General features: G+C 42.3%; 1 protein-coding gene across 1 annotated transcript in view; it reads right to left on the minus strand.

Annotated features, from left to right (window-relative positions):
- Positions 1-20,922, minus strand: part of peak1 (pseudopodium-enriched atypical kinase 1) — a 64,681-nt gene that overhangs the window by 13,492 nt on the left and 30,267 nt on the right. The window contains exon 2 of the mRNA XM_070907445.1: positions 4,034-7,542. Within this exon, the coding sequence (XP_070763546.1) occupies positions 4,034-7,407 (3,374 nt within the window). The 5' untranslated portion in view covers positions 7,408-7,542. The remainder of the gene's footprint in view (positions 1-4,033; positions 7,543-20,922) is intronic.

Raw genomic sequence — 20,922 nt, forward strand, 5'->3', positions numbered from 1 at the left:
AGAGTTGTGAGCCAACTAGAAAACAAAGAGTAAATAAACTGTGAAAAAATGGAGGCATACAGACTTGAGTAGTGTTAGAACCGAATGCAGAAAGTTAAGCATAAAACATCTGCTGGTGGCCTGATGTCACCTCAGTTTCCTCTTTTATTCTTCCTGTTGTGTCCTCATGAATACAAGTCATTACATGGTTCTGGTTTTAACTCACTGGACATTAATCCTACTGAAAACCAAAGTATTAATGGGTTACAGTCAGCTTCAAAACGAAACAAAAGACCTCCAGCACATAATCCTGTAGGAAGAAAACAGCTTGAGAGGCCCGTGACACAATAAATACCTTTATGGCTGATACATGTTTCAGTGTCAGGACCTGACTTGCTCAGACGGCATGAAGCTGCTTCACTGGATTTCACTGCATTTCACTGTTTCTCCGATCTCTGATCCAAAACAAATCAGAATCTAAAAATGCTCTCCTCAGTCAGTATGACTTCACATGGCCTGATGGCCACAGGTAACAGAAGTGAATCAAACAAAGGGGTTTCAGTTCTTACCCACTGTACTGGCTCACACAGCTTCCCATCTGGAAACTAAAAAAAAAATAAAAGGCCAAGCTGAATTCACATTCTAGATGGAGCAGTTTTCCTGCAAATGTTCTTTCCTTGTCTTCCTCTGTTTCTCTCTCTTTGAATGTTCTTACCTGTCTAAGGTAATGTGTGTTTGCCAGCACTGAAGCACACGCCCACTGTGAGCCAATAAAACTGCTTCCAGTCAAAAACCCTGCAGGGTTAACCCCTCATCTGCCAATCGAAACCAAAGGTCTGTAGGATGGCCTGTGTGATCGGTTCGTTCCATGTAACCACCGACCTGTTAACTCAGGTACACTTCAGGTTTAAGAAGCCTCTGTATCATGAAAGTCCTTCACTCACTGCATACTATGTTTGCAGCGAAGGTTTGTTTAATATGGAGACATATAACATTACCATTTGTCAGCAATAGTGGTGAGTGCAAGCAAGTGGGACTACAATGTGTTTTGGAGAATTTCTTAACAAATAAATACCACATTTGAGAAACTGCTTTGGTTGCACAGAATCCAAAGTTTCAGAAAGACTTTGCAGAGGGACCCAACAAATCTATAAAACTACCTTTAAAACTGGGGGGACCTTTCAGTTGATAACAATCAGACTAGCTATTTAAGAACGCTTTCTTCTGTTACTAGAGCACTGCGATGCTTTTATCCACATTCCTTCTGCAGACTTTGATTTTGTCACATCACAAAAGGAACTTCAGACACCAAGTTTACTGTTTTTGGGTCAACTCAAAAGCATGTGCCAATACCTGAGATAAACATTAAGTAGACAGCAGAGTAACACTAGGTGTGTATATAACACATAGTAGCCTATGGCCAACACACACACACACACACTGAATACAATAGTTACTCATTGACAAGTTCACAGTGAAAGCTGTAAACAGCCGGGTCACAAAGGAATGTTTGTAAGAGACCAAAGGTGTGACGGATTAAACCGTATAAAATCCACATGGGCTTTCACCTTCCTGTATGATTCAGGAACATGTTGGAAATCAAATGTAAGTGAATGAATGCTTGTTATTGCAAACAGCTGCTCAGTACTTAGTGTTGATACAGATGCTCCCTGATGTTCATTGCTCAATATAAACAAGAGGACCATTTAGTAAGGGGGATCATCTGCAGACTGAACTTGGTATTGGCCAGAACTGAGAAGCCATGCAGCTATTTTACTCAACATTATCAGCTTAGTTTCAAGGACGCAGGCAAAAAAACTAATTTCATTCATCCTCTGTGTGAGTCTGACACAGAGTAGATTTCGGCATCAAATAGTGGATACTCTCCAGTGCAAACACAACACCATCATATACCCAGTTTTAGCATGGCATTACCTTGACATCCCATATTTATAGAAAAACTTGCACAAACTTGTACCACTTGTTATAAAGTGAGAGAAGAGACAGGAACTTCTGGAAGAAAGCAAAGATGAGTAGAGCTGAAACTTGTAGAGGAGAGAAAAAACCAGGAAGCTAGAAGAGAGACAGAATGGGGCCAAACTCTTGACAGGATGGAGGAGAGAAATATTCAAGAACGCACAGTGCTTCGGGCTCAAAGGGGGGAAATGTGGAAGGAAGACGTAGAAGAGGAGCATAAACAGAGAGAGTGATGGTGGAGAGTCAAGCACCTTGAAAACAACCCAGAAGATGTGGATAATATGAGAGAAGAAGAAACAGAGGGGCAGTGACGGTGGAAGTCAAACTGTGACAGATCAGGTGAGACACGTTGTGCTTAAGCTCATCTGTGTGTAGGTGAGACGTCTGCTAAATGGAACCCCCCCCAAAACAACCCCTGTACTGTTGAGCGTACTGAGCTCAAGTAGTACTTTCTAACTGTGGAAGCTTTCAGATATATTAGTTTGCATTTAATTGGCTGGCGAACACTGAAAATGTAGCATGTTTGATGCAGCTTAATAGGATATGACTAACTCTAACCAGATTGTCAGATGATTAATTACTGAATCACCTACTGAAGAACTTCTGAGGCGTTTGGGGTGAGTTTTCCCAAATTTGTAAGTACAAAGGCAGATATCTTTTACCCCACCAGGCTTCATTCATTCTAGATGTGAAGTTCAAATGTATTTTCCTGCTATCAACACACAGTAAGCTTGTGAATATGGTGCTAAAACAACATCAACTGAGAGTGTTTTCAGAGTGTATCATCCAACTTAATGATTAGTGGCCAGTACTTCACATTATTAGCAGTGCTTTCAGTATACAGCTTTCCTGATGAATGAGGTTTTGTTTGGCCACTGCAGCATTCATTTGACTGATTACCATATTTGAGCATCTCTTGGCATTTAGCTTCACAAAAACAAGTCACATTCAGCACAAATAAGCTTATAATCCACAACACAACCCAATATACGGTGTATCCGACACATCAGGGTTATCTGGAGCCATGACTCCCACTGCAGGAAATTAAACAGGAAGGACAATAGCAGGTCAAAGACAAATAATGAACGTATTATGCAAGAATACAGTGCCTACTCTGCCAAATAGATTACTGTGTGTGTGTTAATAGAGTAAAGGTTGATCCGACTGCTGGTGGATGACTTGTAACACACCGAGGTCTCCTCCTGAAGGGAGACCCACTGAGCACAGAGCCTGCTGTTCAGCTAATAGATGACATTAGGGAAGAGACCACATAGGCTGTGCAGCCCATGCAGTTGGCTGTGGCAAGGGGGCAAGCAGACATACCAAATAAAGATCAAACGCCTCTAGAAGCTGTGATGAGGGATCTGTACGATAGGGGGGAGAAGCACCCCTGGCACTTTGGAGGAGCAGCTGGTAAAGGTTGAGCATCTTAATTTTCAGCTGGGTCCCATGAAACCGCTGAAGGGATTGCATGTGAAATAATTAGATCAGCAAGAGGTTATGTAGGAAGAACATGTGCAAACTTTGATAGGTTACTAAGAATTCCAGTACAGACCTTAAAGACGAAGGCATAAGGACTATTTCTGCAAATATTATAAATATTCACCTTATAGCAGCTCAAAGTACCATTCACCTCTTTAAAATCTTATTCTGGTGGAACGACTCAGGTTAATCTTTCTACAGGACTTCAATAGCAGCATAACTGCATTCGGTCTGAGGGCCACAATCCTACAGGTCTCATATTTACTCCATGCACATGGGCTTACCTCGCAAATGATAAGATTACATCCTCATTAACCCTTATTAATGACACAGACGTATCCACGGTAACCATGTCAATTCTTGGTCTGAGGTTATCTGGCTGTCCTCTGCAGTAGTTTAGCAGATTTATGTGTTTTTCTTCTGATAAATAAATCTCTGTATTCTGATGAAAATCTAAAACCACATTTATGCTCAAATCCCAGTTTTAATCACAATCCTTACTATGAAGTGCAACTGTTACAGGCTTTACTCTGGTCACTGGGGCATCTTTTAAGATAGTGGTGTCAGAAGAGTGAATAAAAACCTGGACAAATACCTGAAGTCCTTGCTGAAGAGATCACATCCAGTGGTCTGTGAGGGTGGTGTTCGCCCTGGGCTCAAAGGTCTGGGTTCCTTGCTCTCATCAGGTGTCAGTAGTGCAGTTTCTCTGCACTCCTCTACTCGTAGTTCTCCTTCTCCGTCACCAGGGGTGCTGCCACTGTCTGGCTTGTAGGTGAAGATAATGGTTGGCTTCTGGGTGGGATCCTCTGGTTTGGCCTCGGTGAACCAGTGATGATGTTGGATTGGTGGTGGTGGAAGCATGTGAATGACTGTTCCATCAATCCCAACCAGCTTGCCTTTCTCCTTCTCTCTCTCCACCCTCTCTCTCTGCTCATCCTCGTCTTTCCGCCGACGAAAAAAGCTCTTAAAGGAGATCCAGCGTTTGGGTTTTGAGCTTTCTGTTGAAATGCGTCTCCCTTCTGCACCTGGACTTGCTTCACCTTCACTGGGTCGTATAGGAGAACTGGAGGCGGAGCTCTTGGTCCAGTTGCCAAAATGTCTCTGGAGGATGTTAGTAGCGTGGTAAGGGGAAGACGTAGATCTAGGAGGGGGGAATGGGGCACTGGGCTCCGACCTGGGGCTGGAGAGTGGCACAGCAGCAGAGGCACTCTGGGATTTAGACAAAACTTTTGAGGGCGTGTCCCTCTTGGGCTTGGAAAGACAGCCATCAGTTGTGGAAAAGAGGGACTTGGGTCGGGTGAGAGTCTCTTTCATGGCATCAGGTGGGAGGGCATACAGGTCCTCAGAACTGGGGGTTTTGGCTTGTGCTGAGGGCGACTCTGGAGGAGACTGGGGAGGCTGGATGGAGGCCACAATCTGTAAAAGTACAGCACTGGCCTCCTCTCTATGGCTTGCCACTGTCCCAGAAGTTAAGTCTGTATCATCATCTTTATTGCAGGTAGCGTCTCCACTTGTCTTGCAAGTGCGTGTAACAGCATTGGCGGTAGGGCTGGTTTTAGGTAGGTTTGCAGTAATGGCAAGAATAGCAGGGGTATTTGTTGATGTAGTGGGTGTGAGGGCCCCAACTGTGGAGCTCATCCCAGTGCCTGTCACAGTGCTAGAGTCTATAGTGGTTCTAGGTTGTAAATTTGGTGCTTCAGGTGGAGCTTTTGTCTCTTCCAAAGAGGCTCTCTCTGATGTGCCTCTACCAGAGGTTTTCTCTGTTGAGGAGGACTGGACACTCTCAGAGGATCCAATCTCTTCATAAGTATGGCTGGCTACCCTACTACCCACCCCTTTTGGCTGTGGCAGTTCCCCACTGAGTCCCAAGAAGCTCTTATACACAGCTAGGTTGTCATATGCACTTGGATTGATAACAATAGGCACCTTAACAGCATTCTTGGAACTGCGGGCATAGGCTGGCTCATCTCTAATAATAATGGGGAAAGGAGGCATGCCTGCATTATTGAAACTGTTAAACTTGATCTCTGATAAGTTGGGGGATTTCACAGGTACAGTGCGGGAGGATGAAAGCCCAGCAATGGGAGAAGTGGGAGCTGACTTGTGGCTGCAGTATTGAGTGGGGATGGAGGGGCCAGGATTACTTCCAACCCCTAGATCCACTTTAGGTATCTTTTGGCGAGGACTTGTGCTTGATGTCCACACTTCTTGATAGCGTATGCTCCCTGATTTCTTTCGAGAGGTACCTGACAGAGCTACAGATGTGGGTGATGTTGGCATCACAGGAGCAGATGGAGAAACAGGGGAGGTGGGAGACAGGGGCTGACCTAAAGGAGTGCTACAGAACGATGTAGGGCTGGAAGGCATTGACAGGTTTTTGAGTTTTGGAGTAGAGTCTGGAATCTGTTCGTCTTTGTTGGCCATGGATGCTGACACGTCCACTACAGTGTAAGGCTTACAGATCAGCGATTTTTCCAAATTAACTACACGGTATGGTCTAGCTTGCTCCTCTGTGGGACTAAAACTGATAGTGACTGGTTGACCTGGAAGGGCCTGGGGCATTGGCATGCCTTCTCTGCCATCCTGATCTTCTAATCTAATGGCCAGGACAGCCTTGTGTGTTTCAGTCACCTTGAGTGGACTCAGTGCTCTGTGGACAGGCTCTTTTTTTGGAGGAGAAGTGCAGGGGAGAGGTGTCTTCAAAGATGTGGGAGAATGCAAGCCATTTCGAAGAGCACAGGGTGCACTGCTCCCACTGCTGGAAGTTGTTCGAGAATCTTCCGGTAGTGATGACGATGATTCTGGAGAAGTGGTAGACTCTGAATTTGATAGGAAACCACTGCCTTGCATGTCATAGGGTCCATAGGGAAGAAGAGCACCATTGGAGTCCATGGAGGGGTATCCATTCAAGATCTCATCATAGCTATCATCATAGTCCACTGCACAAATCCGCTGAAGGGAGCGGTTGCGAAGTGGCACAGTGTTCCACTTTTTTCCTGCAGTAAAATGCACCGGAGACAATGTGGCAGCACGGAAATGTGCAAATCGTGGTTGGCCTCGCATACGGATCTCCATAGCTAGTAACTCTTCATCACTTTCATCCCAGCTCTCATGTTCATCATCATCCCTTCCAGTTTCTTCCTCCTCATCCTCCTCGTCCTCATCATCTTCGCCTTCACTAGAAAACTCTGGGTAGCAAAATCGACCACCCTCTGTGCTGATGACCTCAGTGCTATCGCTAAGGGATACCCGTTTTTGAGCAGTGCCACCACCGCCACTACTGCTGCTGCTTCCCATGGCCAGACAGCTTGAGGCTGGAAGGCCTCTTTCCAAGGACCGTCGGTATGAACTACTGATTCGTCCCCAAAACAAGCCCTTGGAACCAGAAAGGGGTGTAGGGCTAGGGCCAGGACATAACCCAGCAATCTCCTTTAGGACATCTGTCAGTCCACTGTTGTTGTTATTTCCACTGGGGGTCCTTGGGCTAAGTTGTCCATACCCCTCAATCTCCTCACTGCCATCCTCTCCTTCGTTGTTGTTGTTGCTGGGTCCACCAGGCCTCTTACGGTTCAGTCCATTGCGATTCCAGACCGTGAAGGCTGATGTTTTGCCATGTTCTATCACATTTGGTGGTCGTTGCAGGTTGCCATCTGAATCCATTCCTGCAGAGGAACAGGGCAGCATCATAGTGGGCTTAACAGCAATGGTTGGCTTCTTAGCCACCGGTGGACGGAAGTGTCCTGAGCGGGCAGAACCACTGCCAGCCCTCTGTGAGTTGTTTGTAAGGTTAGGGTTGGCTCTGGCCCCAGCAGTGGGTGGATTCTGTTGCTGAGTTGTTGCAGGCCTCTGCTCAGAAGGAGGCTTCCCTCCACCACTCTGAAGCAGACAGTGCAGACTCTTAGGTTTAAAGCAGTTCTTGCACTCGCCTGGTTTCCACACGTGCTCGGTGAAAGTGCTGCAGGCGGACATGGCTGCTGGTCCAGTAAGGCAGCCTGCTGGGTCAGTGGACAGAAAACCCCTCCATGAAGCTATGAGCTACAGGAACTGACTGTAGTACCACAATGATGAACACTATTCAAGCCTCACATGTGGGGGATACTGGACCTGAAAAAGAGAACAGGAGAGAAATATTAAACTACTTGAATTCATACTTCACCTAAACAAACTGCAGAGTAGTTAGAAACTTTGTTAATCAAAGTTATGTCCATGCAGGACCAAAATACTGACCCAAACAAGGAAAATTAGATCCCATTACACAATTACACTCATCACACACAGAGCTGGCCTGAAGTAAAGAGGATACAGCGGGGCAGAAAGAGGGAAACAGAAAAAGAGAATGAATTAGGAAGGCAGTGCTGCATTGTCTCCATTAGGTGGCAAACTTTCTCTACTTAGCAGCCAATCTATTCTATGGGGCAGTCATCGGTCTCCTCCTGACCCTGAAAAGGACCAGCAAGACTCAAAAAGCAGAGGGGCAGAAGTGAAGAGGATTAAGATTAAGAGCTTATTTCTGAATTGCTGTCCTGCCTTGTTGTTGGCTGTTTCAGCCAGGCTTAGGTGAGATAAAGGTACTGATATTGTCATTGAATCAAAACCTCAATGACCTAAATCCTCTGGACTAGATCAGTTACATGGAAAATGGAAATCAAAAGCTCTTCAGCTGTGTTCACACGCACTCAAGTCTGACAAACGGCATGGCGGACAATTCAGCAAGACAATGAGCCTCAGACAGCGGATTGTCCTTAACGGTTAGTCACATGACTTTTACTTGCTAAAGACCTGATTGTAAGAAAAAAGAAGGCTGCAGTAAGTTGTGGAGAGAGCAATGCCAAGGAACACACAAGCACCTGAAAATGTCTATGATTCATGGACTTCAGGTATTGACTACAAATTATTTGCAACCTAATATGATGACTCTATTCAATTTTTGTTAGTAGTAGTTTGTCCAATACCATTCGATCCCCTAAATATACAGTATGTATATGAATGGCTACAATTTCTACGCTCTTTATATTGGATGAACAACCTCGGATCTGAAAGTTGGCACATAGTCATTCTTTAATTTCAGTGCACAAATGCAGTGCCAAACAACGACATGCCACTCTCCTCCTGCACTACAGGAGCTGTCAGCAAACAATACTCAGACATATGATATAAAAAACTGGTTTCAAATGGCAACTAAATCATTTGTTTTGTTTCTCTTGTTTAATCTGTAAATCAACGTGCATACAAAAGAAACAGATTTAGATATTCACACCATTCAGCCTTTGTAAGATAACAAAGACTGACATTTAAAAAGCTGGGCTCAAGCATAGTCTCAGGTTATCGGCACCAGCACATACATATCACACACATCCTGTTTTCAGCCCTCCAGGTCACACTTCACATCAGGAAACCACATGCTTTTGTTTTTTTAATTACACAGTGCAAAGGTACCCTATTTCAAATCCTTTCCAATCTATCACACAGACCAGAACTCGGTGCAACAGTTATTGGCTGTTCAATCAACAAATACAGTTGTGACTTCTCTTATTTAAACATATTCAAAGAAGGGAAAGATGGGATTAAACCTCTTTGTGGAAGACTTTGTTTACGCCCCACTTCAACGCAAATCATGAATCTATTGGGGGGCGGAGAGACGTTAGTATTCGAATGTACTTTGTCCTGTCCACTTTGAAAACCACATTGACATCAAATCCATGGATAATAATAATTAAAATCAAGCGTTACATGAACGCCTGGGATCTGTATGTTATCTGGTACAGTTTTCACATTATTGATGTGTCTGAGAGTGAGGAAGTTAACTCTTCAAATATTGTTGGACTTTTGATGATGATGAATCAAAATGAACAAATAACGGCCACACAAACATTGCACAATGACTTCCCAGAGAGCTCAACATACAATACTTGAATGATGGGTTCAACATGCTTCTAAACACTGTCCCTCCATCCTCCATCTCTTTACTTCTGCTATAATCAATCAACAACATAAATATCACCTTAAGCAGACTGTGAGATGATTCTGTCCCTTTATGGACTATGACTCATTGTAGGGCTGATATTGACAGAGGCGGGTGAATCAGACTTCTCATCCATCTAACAAGGTCATCAGGGTGTCGGATCCTGTACGGAAGGATGTTACCATGACAACACCCTGGACTCGCCCAGGGTAAGACACAATACAGCAGGAACTCTTGAATCAAACTTTGCTGACCAAACAGTGATGGGAGGGAGGATTTATCCTGCAGCACAGCGCAGGCCGCATCCTCACAGGAAACAAAAACTGTCAGTGTGACACGTAAGACTTTCAAAATGTCATGGGCAACCAACAGTACAGCCCAAGAAAAATGAATTACTGAGTCCAATATATGTTTCTGTTTTGCTCCTTCGATGGAACAAAAGCCGTATTTTGCTCATTTACAAGAACAGCATCCAGAATCCTTTCCTCGACTCCAGGCCTCTGTCCTCCTTTAAACACAACAGGAATAATTTAAGACTTTGTTTTGCACAGCTGTAATGCAGCTGTTGCACAAGTATCTTTCATATGAGAAATAACTGGACAGCAGAGAAAGGCATAAAACAAGTGGTATTAACATGGATATTACAATCATTTTTGCACACTGAGAAAAAGCTGAACTGAGTTTCTCTGTACCATTACTATTATTACAGTACATTATTTCTTCCCTCCCTATTGTATTTACTTTGTTCAAAGCAGCTCCCAGGGCGCATTAAGAAGATAATAAGATAAGTCAGTTTTTCACGCCTTTGTGTTTCTGAGAATCAAGAAATATCCAATATCCAAAATATGTAGCATACACTTTTCCACCAACAGAAACCCCCCAGTGGTGGATGTGACAGCATATGTCACTTTTCCCTCAGCCACAATTAAAATTCCGTTGTTGCTTTGATTCCATTTTTCCTTCCCTCCACAGTGGGAGCTGATATGACACTGCCTCCACCAGCCAGCAAAACGTACTTATATTTTAGTTTCTCATTAAGCTGAAGGCAAAAAGTAGTGCCATGTTGTTACTGACAAGACCCACAACATTTAATCTGGGATGACAGTTATGCCTCGGGGACACCAACAATCCCATCTGCCAAACAATCCTTTCCTAAACCATGCGGTCCAGTATTTTTAGTTCACACAGCTCACAGTGCGGGGCACATCATTAAAATATGATAACTCCAGACATCATACAGAAAGAGCGGGAAAACCTCCCTGAAACTTCAATCTCTCGCTTATGTAATCGTCTTTGTCGTTTCAGTTTGAACATGGAAATGATTCTATCTATAGTCATACTCATTGCAATGTAAGTGTTCCTACTCATGCCCATCAGCCAAATAATGGACTGCTATTTTTGTGTTACTGTCATTATGTAACAGATATTACACAACACAATTGAAATGTGATGAATTTCAATACAGCAAATTGGTTTCAGTACAAAGCCTCAAGAACACACAATGTTTTCAGTCCTACAGACGGGATGTGTTGCGTAAACACACACGAACACAGTACTAGAAAGATGATTTTTGGTGTTTGGGACTGCTCTATAATATTGACAGTGTCTTATTGATCCAGTCTTTGCGTGTGTCCACAGTGCGACTCTGCAGCTTCTTTGATTGGAGAGATGTGAAGCGGCACTAAGACGCAAGCCAGGGTGATTATTGGAAAACAGGATGCAGTCGTACATCTTTTCTTTCTGCCTGATCCTTTCCTCCAGCTTTCTCTGACCGGTGAAATGAAGAGTCATAGCTGACCACCTCTAATACTGGACACAAACATTGATTTTACATTATATATTATTTCTTGAAAACCAGCAGGCTATAATTTGTCTACACTGGTGAAACATCCTTTTTGCTGGGTGTGTATGTGGGAACATGAGAGCTAAAGCCACTTCATTTGTTCACTGTGTAACGCTGCATCTCCTGTGCTACAGTTGTAAATAGTCAATTACATGAGTCAACACGTGTCCATACATACATACAGTCCCTGCTGATGTGATTATAATCTGGGTATAATCTGAGACGCACTGATGACCTATTTCAAATTTTGTAACATGTACATGGAGAATTCGTCTTTGTAGAAGTGAAGCGAATCTTAACAGTGGAATCCAGATGTGTTGTGTTTACTGATTTACATCTTACTTGTATGTTGTTTCCTACAAATGTTACGGAGAGAATGAAGTAAATACTTTCAACAGATATTTGCCTCCAGACAAACTGTACTTGTGGATGATTAACACACCAGAAACTTCAGATGAGTGGGAAGCTTTTTGGATCACTTGAATGTGTCATCTCTTTCAGGTACTTTGTGTGAGAGAGTGAAGCATGTGAGTCTATTTAAAATCTTACTTACTGAACCTGAATCTTAACATCTAATTCTTACTTAACAAACAATATGAGCAGATTGAGATTTAGAGTGGAGTTTGAAATAGATAACATCAGGAATGTTGGCTGTTCCGAGTTGTGAGTTCTGGGTCAGGTGCTGGTGCTTTGAGATGGACCTCATTCCTTCTGCTGTGTCAACAGGTCACCTGCTGCCTGAGTGAGAGGAGCAATGATTAGCTTTTAACATTCAGCACACATGCACAGTGAGGCTCTTCATAGTGCTTGTGTACATACAGCATTTCAGTGAACTATGATATATGTGGAGTGTGTACATTTGATCTAAATAGCGTTAAACAATACTCTGATGCACTGTGTGTGTAACTGCTGACAGAAAGTAGCTGTAAAAGGTGAAAGGTCGGCGTACAGATGCCTCATTATCCCTGCTGTTAACCTCAGCTGCCCCCCCGTCTGTCCGCTGCTGCTCTCATGCATAACTATTTCCCTCAGTTTGCTGAGGCTCTCCCTTCTCTGTTTCTTCCTACTGTATTCAAAAATGTTCTTTGTTGTTTGTCTTTTTCCCTTTGGCTCAAAATGTCCCACTCTCTTCTCCCTCCACCTCCTCGTCTCTACCCACTCGCTTTTTCTTCAGGTTTTTCTCTCCTCTGAGGAAATCTGCCTTCCTTCTGTCCCTCCTTGCTTCAAACAGTCCTTCCAGATAGACCTGACAGACCAAAAGCCAAACTACAAAATACTAATAAAAGTTGTGACTGGGTGAATGAGAGGCACATTGTAAAGTGCTTTGGGTAAAAGTGCCACATAAATGCAGTCCGGCTCATCCATAAATCATAATGATGAACTCAAATGTGCAGTTAACGTGTCTGATGCACCTGCAGGTCATGCACAAATATGCACATACACATATATGGAGGAACTGATGCTTGTGATTTCATTATTGCTGCAACTAATTATTGTTTTCATAATCAATTAATGTGCCAGTCCGTGCGCCTCTACATTTAATGACTTCATGTGTAAACACCTTCACCTTGTTTTGTCCACCATACAAACTTTTTTCACCGTGTTTTCGGTGGAAGTGAGAGATTCTGGTTTGTGGGCAGGCCACTGGAGGATATAAAGAAATCTCACAGCTGTGTGAAGACAACTGAGGCCGCACAACACGAAAAACACATGCACACACACAGATTCATGCCTACATGCATGAATCAATCCCATATTCCCTCTAAAATGCTGAAAATCCAGTGGTGCCACTTGTGGCTTTCTGCCAAAGACAAAAATCTGAAAACAACAAATCAGTCACACAGATGACAAACAGCACACACACCAACGAAGCCTCAAGACAGTCAAACAGGATGAAGGTCCAGAGCTGCTTTCTGTTGCTTTTCCTGTGACTGCCGTTCAGATGAGATGCAGGGTTGGCCCTCGATCTGCGACCATCTGCTCCTGATTTGATAGCAGCAAACACTGTCTGGTTCAGTGCCAGGCGAGATATCACACAGCACCTGCTGCCTGGTGCCACTACCACCAAGACACGAGCCCCACGGGACCGCCAAGTGAGACCGCCAAGTGAGACCGCCAAGGGAGACCGCCAAGTGAGACCCAGACTTGTACTGAGATAAGAATAACTTCTGTGGAGCGAGTGGAGGGATAGAACTTTATTTACTGAAAGCTACGAGACTTATGCATTAAACATTTCCCTCTGTGTGTGACTCTTTAGAGATGAAGAACTAGCTCAAGAGATCAGTTTAGTATGCAGTGAACCAGCCCTGATCTTAGCAATAAGGTGGACAGATGAGGAAGACAAGCTCTCAGAGTGACTACTTCTTCTCCAGTTAACAGTCACACAGACAAGAAAAATACAAAGTCTTTCAACTGAATCCAAACCCAATTCAACTGGAGTAAAGTATACGTGCTTACTGACAAATCTAGAACGGTTTTAATGAATCAGCAGACGAAACACAGATTTACAAATATTATTCTTTTTAAAACCTCTGTGTCTGCTTTAAATGTCAGTATTACACATAACTGAAGTTTTGAATATCAAAAGCGGATGTTTGAACTCCTGTCATCTTCTTCATGCATCCATCCCTCATCAGTTACAACTCAGTGAACTGACATCCAGAGAAATACTGATAAAGCATGTGGGACCCGTCCGAGACAGACTACGTTTAGCAACAACACAGCCAGAGAAGAGCGCCCCCACCTGTAGGTTTGTGTCGGTGTGAGAGATGGGAGCATGTGACTGCAGGAGACAGAGACTGTGTGCAAACACAGTCTAAATGTGAGCTTGTGAGTCGGTGAGGCAGTAAGAGGGAAGCAACATCTCTGCATACTTAAACAGCAATTTAACACCATGTTTTGGCTCCAACATGCTCAAAAACTGCATTCAAGCCCAGACTACTACCCAGCAGTAACAGCAGTAGTTACCAGTCTTAGTCACATGCTCTCAAGCCTCCAGGTCTGGAGAGGTCTGAGGGCAAAAAGGTTTGGTTTCAGATGGTCAGAACCCCAAATGCCCCCATAAAGGAAATACAGTATGCTCACAGCGAGTACCGTCACAAGCATGGGCAGGGTCCAGGTCTTTGGTTCATGGACATTCACAGACCAAGGAAGAAGCTCAGCGATGTTTTTGTGATACCACAGCAATGTGGTGTTCCCACAGTTTATTTTTAATGCCAGCAGTCTCACGTTTCAGTAGTACACACAGGAAGCAACCGTGTTTTTGTGTCGTGTAGCTGCTTTGTAGGTCAAACTCATATGTAACCAAAGCGTGATTATTCTTATTATTATTCTGGCAGTTGATAATTAACTGACATTGTTTCGTCTATGTCCGATGTCTGACCAAGAATATATTACACGAGGCATCTTTGTCAATATCCAAATTAGACCATTGCCTGTAGTTGTAACTGTGGCTTTTCATTTGAGATGTTAGAGTAGACTTGTGATCAGTTTAGCGCTGATCAAGCTAGCCTTTACACAAGCTCTCTGAGGCTATGTGTTGCTGATACAACCTTCCAACAGCCTGGACACGTAACGTGCAGACAGGTACACGTACGGCGTCACAGGACGTCTAAGGACGGGGTCTTCAGTTTTTGGACCCACGCTGACTTGAAATTTGAAACTTGAACTTCTTCACAGAGTTTAGCCTACTGACTACAGTAACTGACAACAGTAGGCTATATAAGGGATAAGTTACTAAACAACCGGCAGATGCTACTAACATAATCAGAATCAGAATCAGAAACACTTTATCGATCCCCGGGGGGAAATTATATAAGAGAGTAACATAAGAAGAAGACTAAAGCTTAAATATGAGGTGCTGAGACATACAGTGCCAGTGAGAAAACAGACGACAAATCAGACAAGAAGAAGAGATGGAGAGATTGAGATGTAAAGAAGTGCAGCTCATGTTGAGTTTGTCCCTGAGAGAAGGCAGTATGCTGAGGATGGAGGCTGATTTCCCACCCAGAGCACGTTCATAGAGAGGCGGCGGGAGCCGCTGAGCCTGGAACATAATAGAGGAATAACTGAGGCTGAAAGCTGATGCTGGGAGGAGATGGGTTATGGGATTTTCTGCTGCTTTATGGCAGAGGGCTTGAATGATAAGACAGCCGTGGCAGTGGGATAGACAAGAGCAGAGCAGATATGAAAAAGGAGTGGACCTGCAGAGGGACGCCGGGCAGTGGGAGAAAGCTGTGTACTCAGTAGTTTGTTAAGGGAACAGTAAGCCAGTGTCCGCCACCACAAGTTCTTTAAAGAATAATCCTCCATCATTTATTCTTACAGGGTTATATCAGAAGCTTTCCAGATGTTTTCGGGGGGAGAAGGGCCACACCCCACAGTGTTGTTAGTGAAGCTACCTATGGCCCACTGTGCTGATGGTTTTCAATTGATGGAGTTATAAGAAATCATTCCATTTGATCATTTCCTTGCTGTTTGCTTATTCTCATCTGAAATAAATAAAATAACAATCATATAAATAATCTAATACCACTACATTATGATTTCTGTTTCATATTATTAAGAGGCAAGTACATGCTTTCCATGTTGAGAAACAACATGGAAAGCATGGAAATAACATCTTTAATTATCATAAATTGAAAATGTTAATTAAAAAGTCAGAGGCACCCCTTCTACCAAGTGCAGGTCAGCCATCAATCCTGACATTTCTGCCGTAACATCGGCTGGTAAATCAGCGTGGCTCATCTTTAGGTCTAGCTCTAATCTGCACTGTGTATAAACCCTTTCACCTGGTCACTGCAGGGCACGTAACAATCAGCCTCAGTTAGAGCACGGCCGGCACGACTACAGGCTCTGAGTAGCACTTCAGCGCTTTCGTGAAGGACACTCTGACAGCAGTAAATGAAGTGCAGGCTGCACTTATTGCCTCCTTCCCTCATATTTTCTCAGCTCATCCAGGGATTTAAAGTGATGACCTTCAAGCATCTCCCCCAGCTACTGAAGCACAGCCACCTCCGAGTTCAGTTAGTGGTGCCGTTGACTGATCTCTACACTTAGTTTTGGGTGCTGGCGGTGTGTAACAAGTCTCTTTCAGCATAAACTGAAAAGTAATGTGGAATGCCATTACTTATGTGACAATGGCAGGTTTTCACACACGTTTCTTCCTGAGCTGTGTGTGTGTGTGTGTGTGTGTGTGTGTTTTGAGTGTGCATGTGTACATGAGTGTTGGCACATGCCAACCAGCTTTTAATTTCAGGGGCAAAGCCGCTTCGTGTCAGAGCTGACTTGTTCCACATAATTCCCAATTTCTACCAAATTTCAGCATCTGTCCACAGAGAGATTCTGCCACAGTGATTCTCCTGTATGTCTCTCCAGCATCATGGAGTCTCATTAGCTGCTCAGCTGAACTTCTGTTTTAACTATTCAGCCGACATAAAATGTGTTCTCGCATTTATGAGTAAAGTGCAGGTTCAATGGACTGAAGAAACGCTCTTTAAAATGAAAAGGGAACAGTCCCCTCTGCTTAGTAACGTTTCCTTATTCAGACAGACAGACATGGACATGCATGTGAGCCCTGTAACTAAAACAGAGAGTATTATTCTGGTCCGGAACATGCAGACAAGAGAAAAAGGCTCAGATCCCAGACCAAGACTTTAATATAGAGTGTATATACAGTCTACATTATATGTATATACAGTCTATATCATATGTATATACAGTCTATATCATATGTATATACAGTCTATATCATATGTATTAACAGTTTATATCATATGTATAACAGTCTATATCTATATCATATGTACAAACAGTCTATATTATATGTATTAACAGTCTATATCATATGTACAAACAGTCTATATTATATGTATTAACAGTCTATATCATATGTATAACAGTCTATATTATATGTATTAACAGTTTATATCATATGTATAACAGTCTATATTATATGTATTAACAGTCTATAGCATATGTATAACAGTCTATATTATATGTATTAACAGTTTATATCATATGTATAACAGTCTATATCATATGTATTAACAGTCTATATCATATGTATAACAGTCTATATTATATGTATTAACAGTCTGTATCATATGTATAACAGTCTATATCTATATCATATGTACAAACAGTCTATATTATATGTATTAACAGTCTATATCATATGTATAACAGTCTATATTATATGTATTAACAGTCTATATCATATGTATAACAGTCTATATTATATGTATTAACAGTTTATATCATATGTATAACAGTCTATATCTATATCATATGTACAAACAGTCTATATTATATGTATTAACAGTCTATATCATATGTATAACAGTCTATATTATATGTATTAACAGTTTATATCATATGTATAACAGTCTATTTTATATGTATATACAGTGTATATCTATATCATATGTACAAACAGTCTATATCATATGTATTAACAGTCTATATTATATGTATTAACAGTCTATATCATATGTATAACAGTCTATATTATATGTATTAACAGTCTATATTATATGTATTAACAGTCTATAGCATATGTATAACAGTCTATATTATATGTATTAACAGTTTATATCATATGTATATACAGTCTGTTATACATATGATATAGACTGTTAATACATATGATATAGACTGTTATACATATGATATAGACTGTTTATATATAATATAGTCTATATTATATGTATTAACAGTCTGTATCATATGTATAACAGTCTATATTATATGTATTTACAGTCTATATCATATGTATAACAGTCTATATTATATGTATATACAGTGTATATCTATATCATATGTACAAACAGTCTATATTATATGTATTAACAGTCTATATCATATGTATAACAGTCTATATCATATGTATAAAGTGAACCTCTTCTACGTTTCAGCCTCTAGCTCACAGTAACTGGAGGAGCTCCAGGGTGCCGTCCCCAATTAGACTCATCGGAGCTTGTTTTCGATCTTTATAAGAGCGACGTCCATGTTCAGTATTGATTGAACCAAGGCCGGTGGAAGACAAGATGGATTCTTACAGTGAGTGGTGACTCTCATTAAAAATATATAGAACAGATAAACAGCCAACTGTTACAAGAAGCCAGTTTGCAGTTTAGATTCATTAGCTGAAGAGATTCATGTGTCTCGAGTTCCCTCATTTGGTTACATGCTGATGTGTAAATCATACCAGTAAAGTTTACGTGATCCGCACAAAATGCTGCAGAGAGACAAACAGCAAAGACACAGCAAGAGTGTCCCCTGAGAGTTACATTCACAATCCAGACAAATCAGTGACCGCCGACACACAGACCAACAAGGACGTCCCGCAAGAGACAGGAGGTGAGAGGAGCCACAGAGGACTCGGCTCATCCACATCATCTCAGCTCTGTCGCAGCCAGCTGCGAATACTAGTAGAAAAGTCTTCTGAGACTATTTCTGATTTCATACAACAATACAGCAATAAGTAATGATCGTACCACAGGTAACTACAGATGGTGGATGATAAATATAAATCCCCAGAACAACAAAAGTAGCTTTACAAGGTAACCATCCTGAATCCTGTGATAGTCACATACTTTATAGCTGTCATTACCAAAAAACATTGGCTTATTATAACTCAACACATATGGAACAAAGAAACAGACGTGCAGTATTTGTATTTGTTAAATTGCATACTGGAGTACTGCAGGAGACAGTTCATATTATGACACAGTACACCGTAATATTTGGGGGCCACTGATGATATGAAAGAAATCGAAACCCCAATGATATAAGATGGATTCAATGCTTGAGAAATGGTTCTCACTGTGGACCGGACCTCACAGTGTTCATGCTGCATCAAGGGCTCATCCATATTAATGAAACACAAGCTGAATCCACTGTGATGTACTAAGTGGTTAGACGGCTGGCCGTGTGTGTGTGTGTGTGTGTGTGTGTGTGTGTGTGTGTGTAGCAGTCTTTGTGTATGTTTGTTCACGTGTATACAGATTACTGTAAGTAAATGACGTTCACGGGACAGTCACAAAGCTTTTAAAATGCCAGAATAACAGACGGTGTATAATGAGCATGAAGTAAATGATGAAGATAAAGTCAAGTACTAAAACTTGTTGACATTCCTGTCCTTAGGAGTCGGGAACAGGTGCGTTGCTAACAGTGGATGAGCTGTAGTTTCTTTCCTGCCAGTGAAACACTTTTGTCCAGTTTAAAGACAGCTAAATGTGATCTTTGAATGAATGGTGGGGCTGTAGATACTGTTTCAGCTCAAAGTATCTTGCTATAAATAAGTCCTATCTACCGTATATACTGCAGAAAGAATACCTGTAGTGTTTCATTACTAGTATTTTCACTGCCAAATGAAACCATGAGAACATGGAGTGGGAGAACTCAGTTGAATCTGAGCACACGTTTTAGCTGCAACCTTTCCTGGGCCTAGTTCCTTCAAGCCTCCAGAGTAAACAGACTAAAAACATGAACTGTACGAGTCCTTTTAGTGGTAGTGTTGACAGACAGCGATGAGTAATGTGACAAACCAAACCACCTCATAAACTCACCTCCCATAGCTGATTCCCTGACAGATTAGAAACGATGTCCTCAGTGCAGCCCTGAGGTTGTGTCAGTCTCTGTTGTTCAACAATCGCACAAGATGGTGGGATGCAATATAGCCGGCCTTCAACTTTATGCTCGTGATACTCTGCTATAGATGACTTGACTACTTTTTATTTTAGCTGTTAATGTCAAGTCAAGCGCACCTGTATGAGAAGGACCATGTGTATGTGGAACACAGGACGCCTCATTGTCCTCATCTTTTTGACCTTTAAGCTCAGTGAATAGAAGTCTGACATCTGTCCGTCAGGGTGGAGGCTTTCAGTAAGACCCACTGTGTTACATCTTTTGAGGTTATCTACCTCTCTGCAGCCCGAAGGCTCAATATGCAGTTTCTGAGTTTCATGCAAAGGAGATGGTTAAAATACGAATTCATGCATTATAATCACAATATAATTTGATGGGTTTGCGTTTACACTCTATGGGCAGGCATGGCTCAAAGCACCAACTGGGTCTATTGGTGAGAAGGAGCACGTTCAGGGATTCAAGTGAGAGAGTCAATGACAAGGAGTGAGTGAGGGAGAGCAGAACTAAAAAAAGAACAGAGAAAGACGACAGCAACAACATTCCTACGCAGTGTTTGGTATTGTGCAAGCTCTGGGAGAGTCGCTGCAGTCTGGGCTGGGAAAGAGCCGGTGCAGGTCTCTGGGGAGACCAACTCGCTGGCCTCCAGACAAACACCAGCAAAGTGGCAGAGCAGACACAGCCAGCTGTGTGGGAGTGCATCATACACACAAAACAACACACACAAATGCAGAGTTTCATAAAAATAAATAAATATCGGCCATTTGGAAAATGTGATGCCTTCTCAAAGTGAAATGAATTATGCAATATTAGTAAAGCTGTTTGGTATCATAACACCGCTGCTAAGAACATGCATCAGAGTTAACAGTATCTTTTAAAGGTGCTAGTATTGGTTTTATAAAATGTGTACAAGTACAGAGTACACAGACGGGACAAAGGATGTCTGAGGAATGCTGCAGTTCCAGCAGGGACTGCTTATGTAAATACAAATGTTTAATAAATGGTTCCTCAGCCTGAACATATACTGTGCCAG

This window comes from Enoplosus armatus, chromosome 6, assembly GCF_043641665.1.
Source record: "Enoplosus armatus isolate fEnoArm2 chromosome 6, fEnoArm2.hap1, whole genome shotgun sequence".
NCBI lineage: Eukaryota > Metazoa > Chordata > Actinopteri > Centrarchiformes > Enoplosidae > Enoplosus > Enoplosus armatus.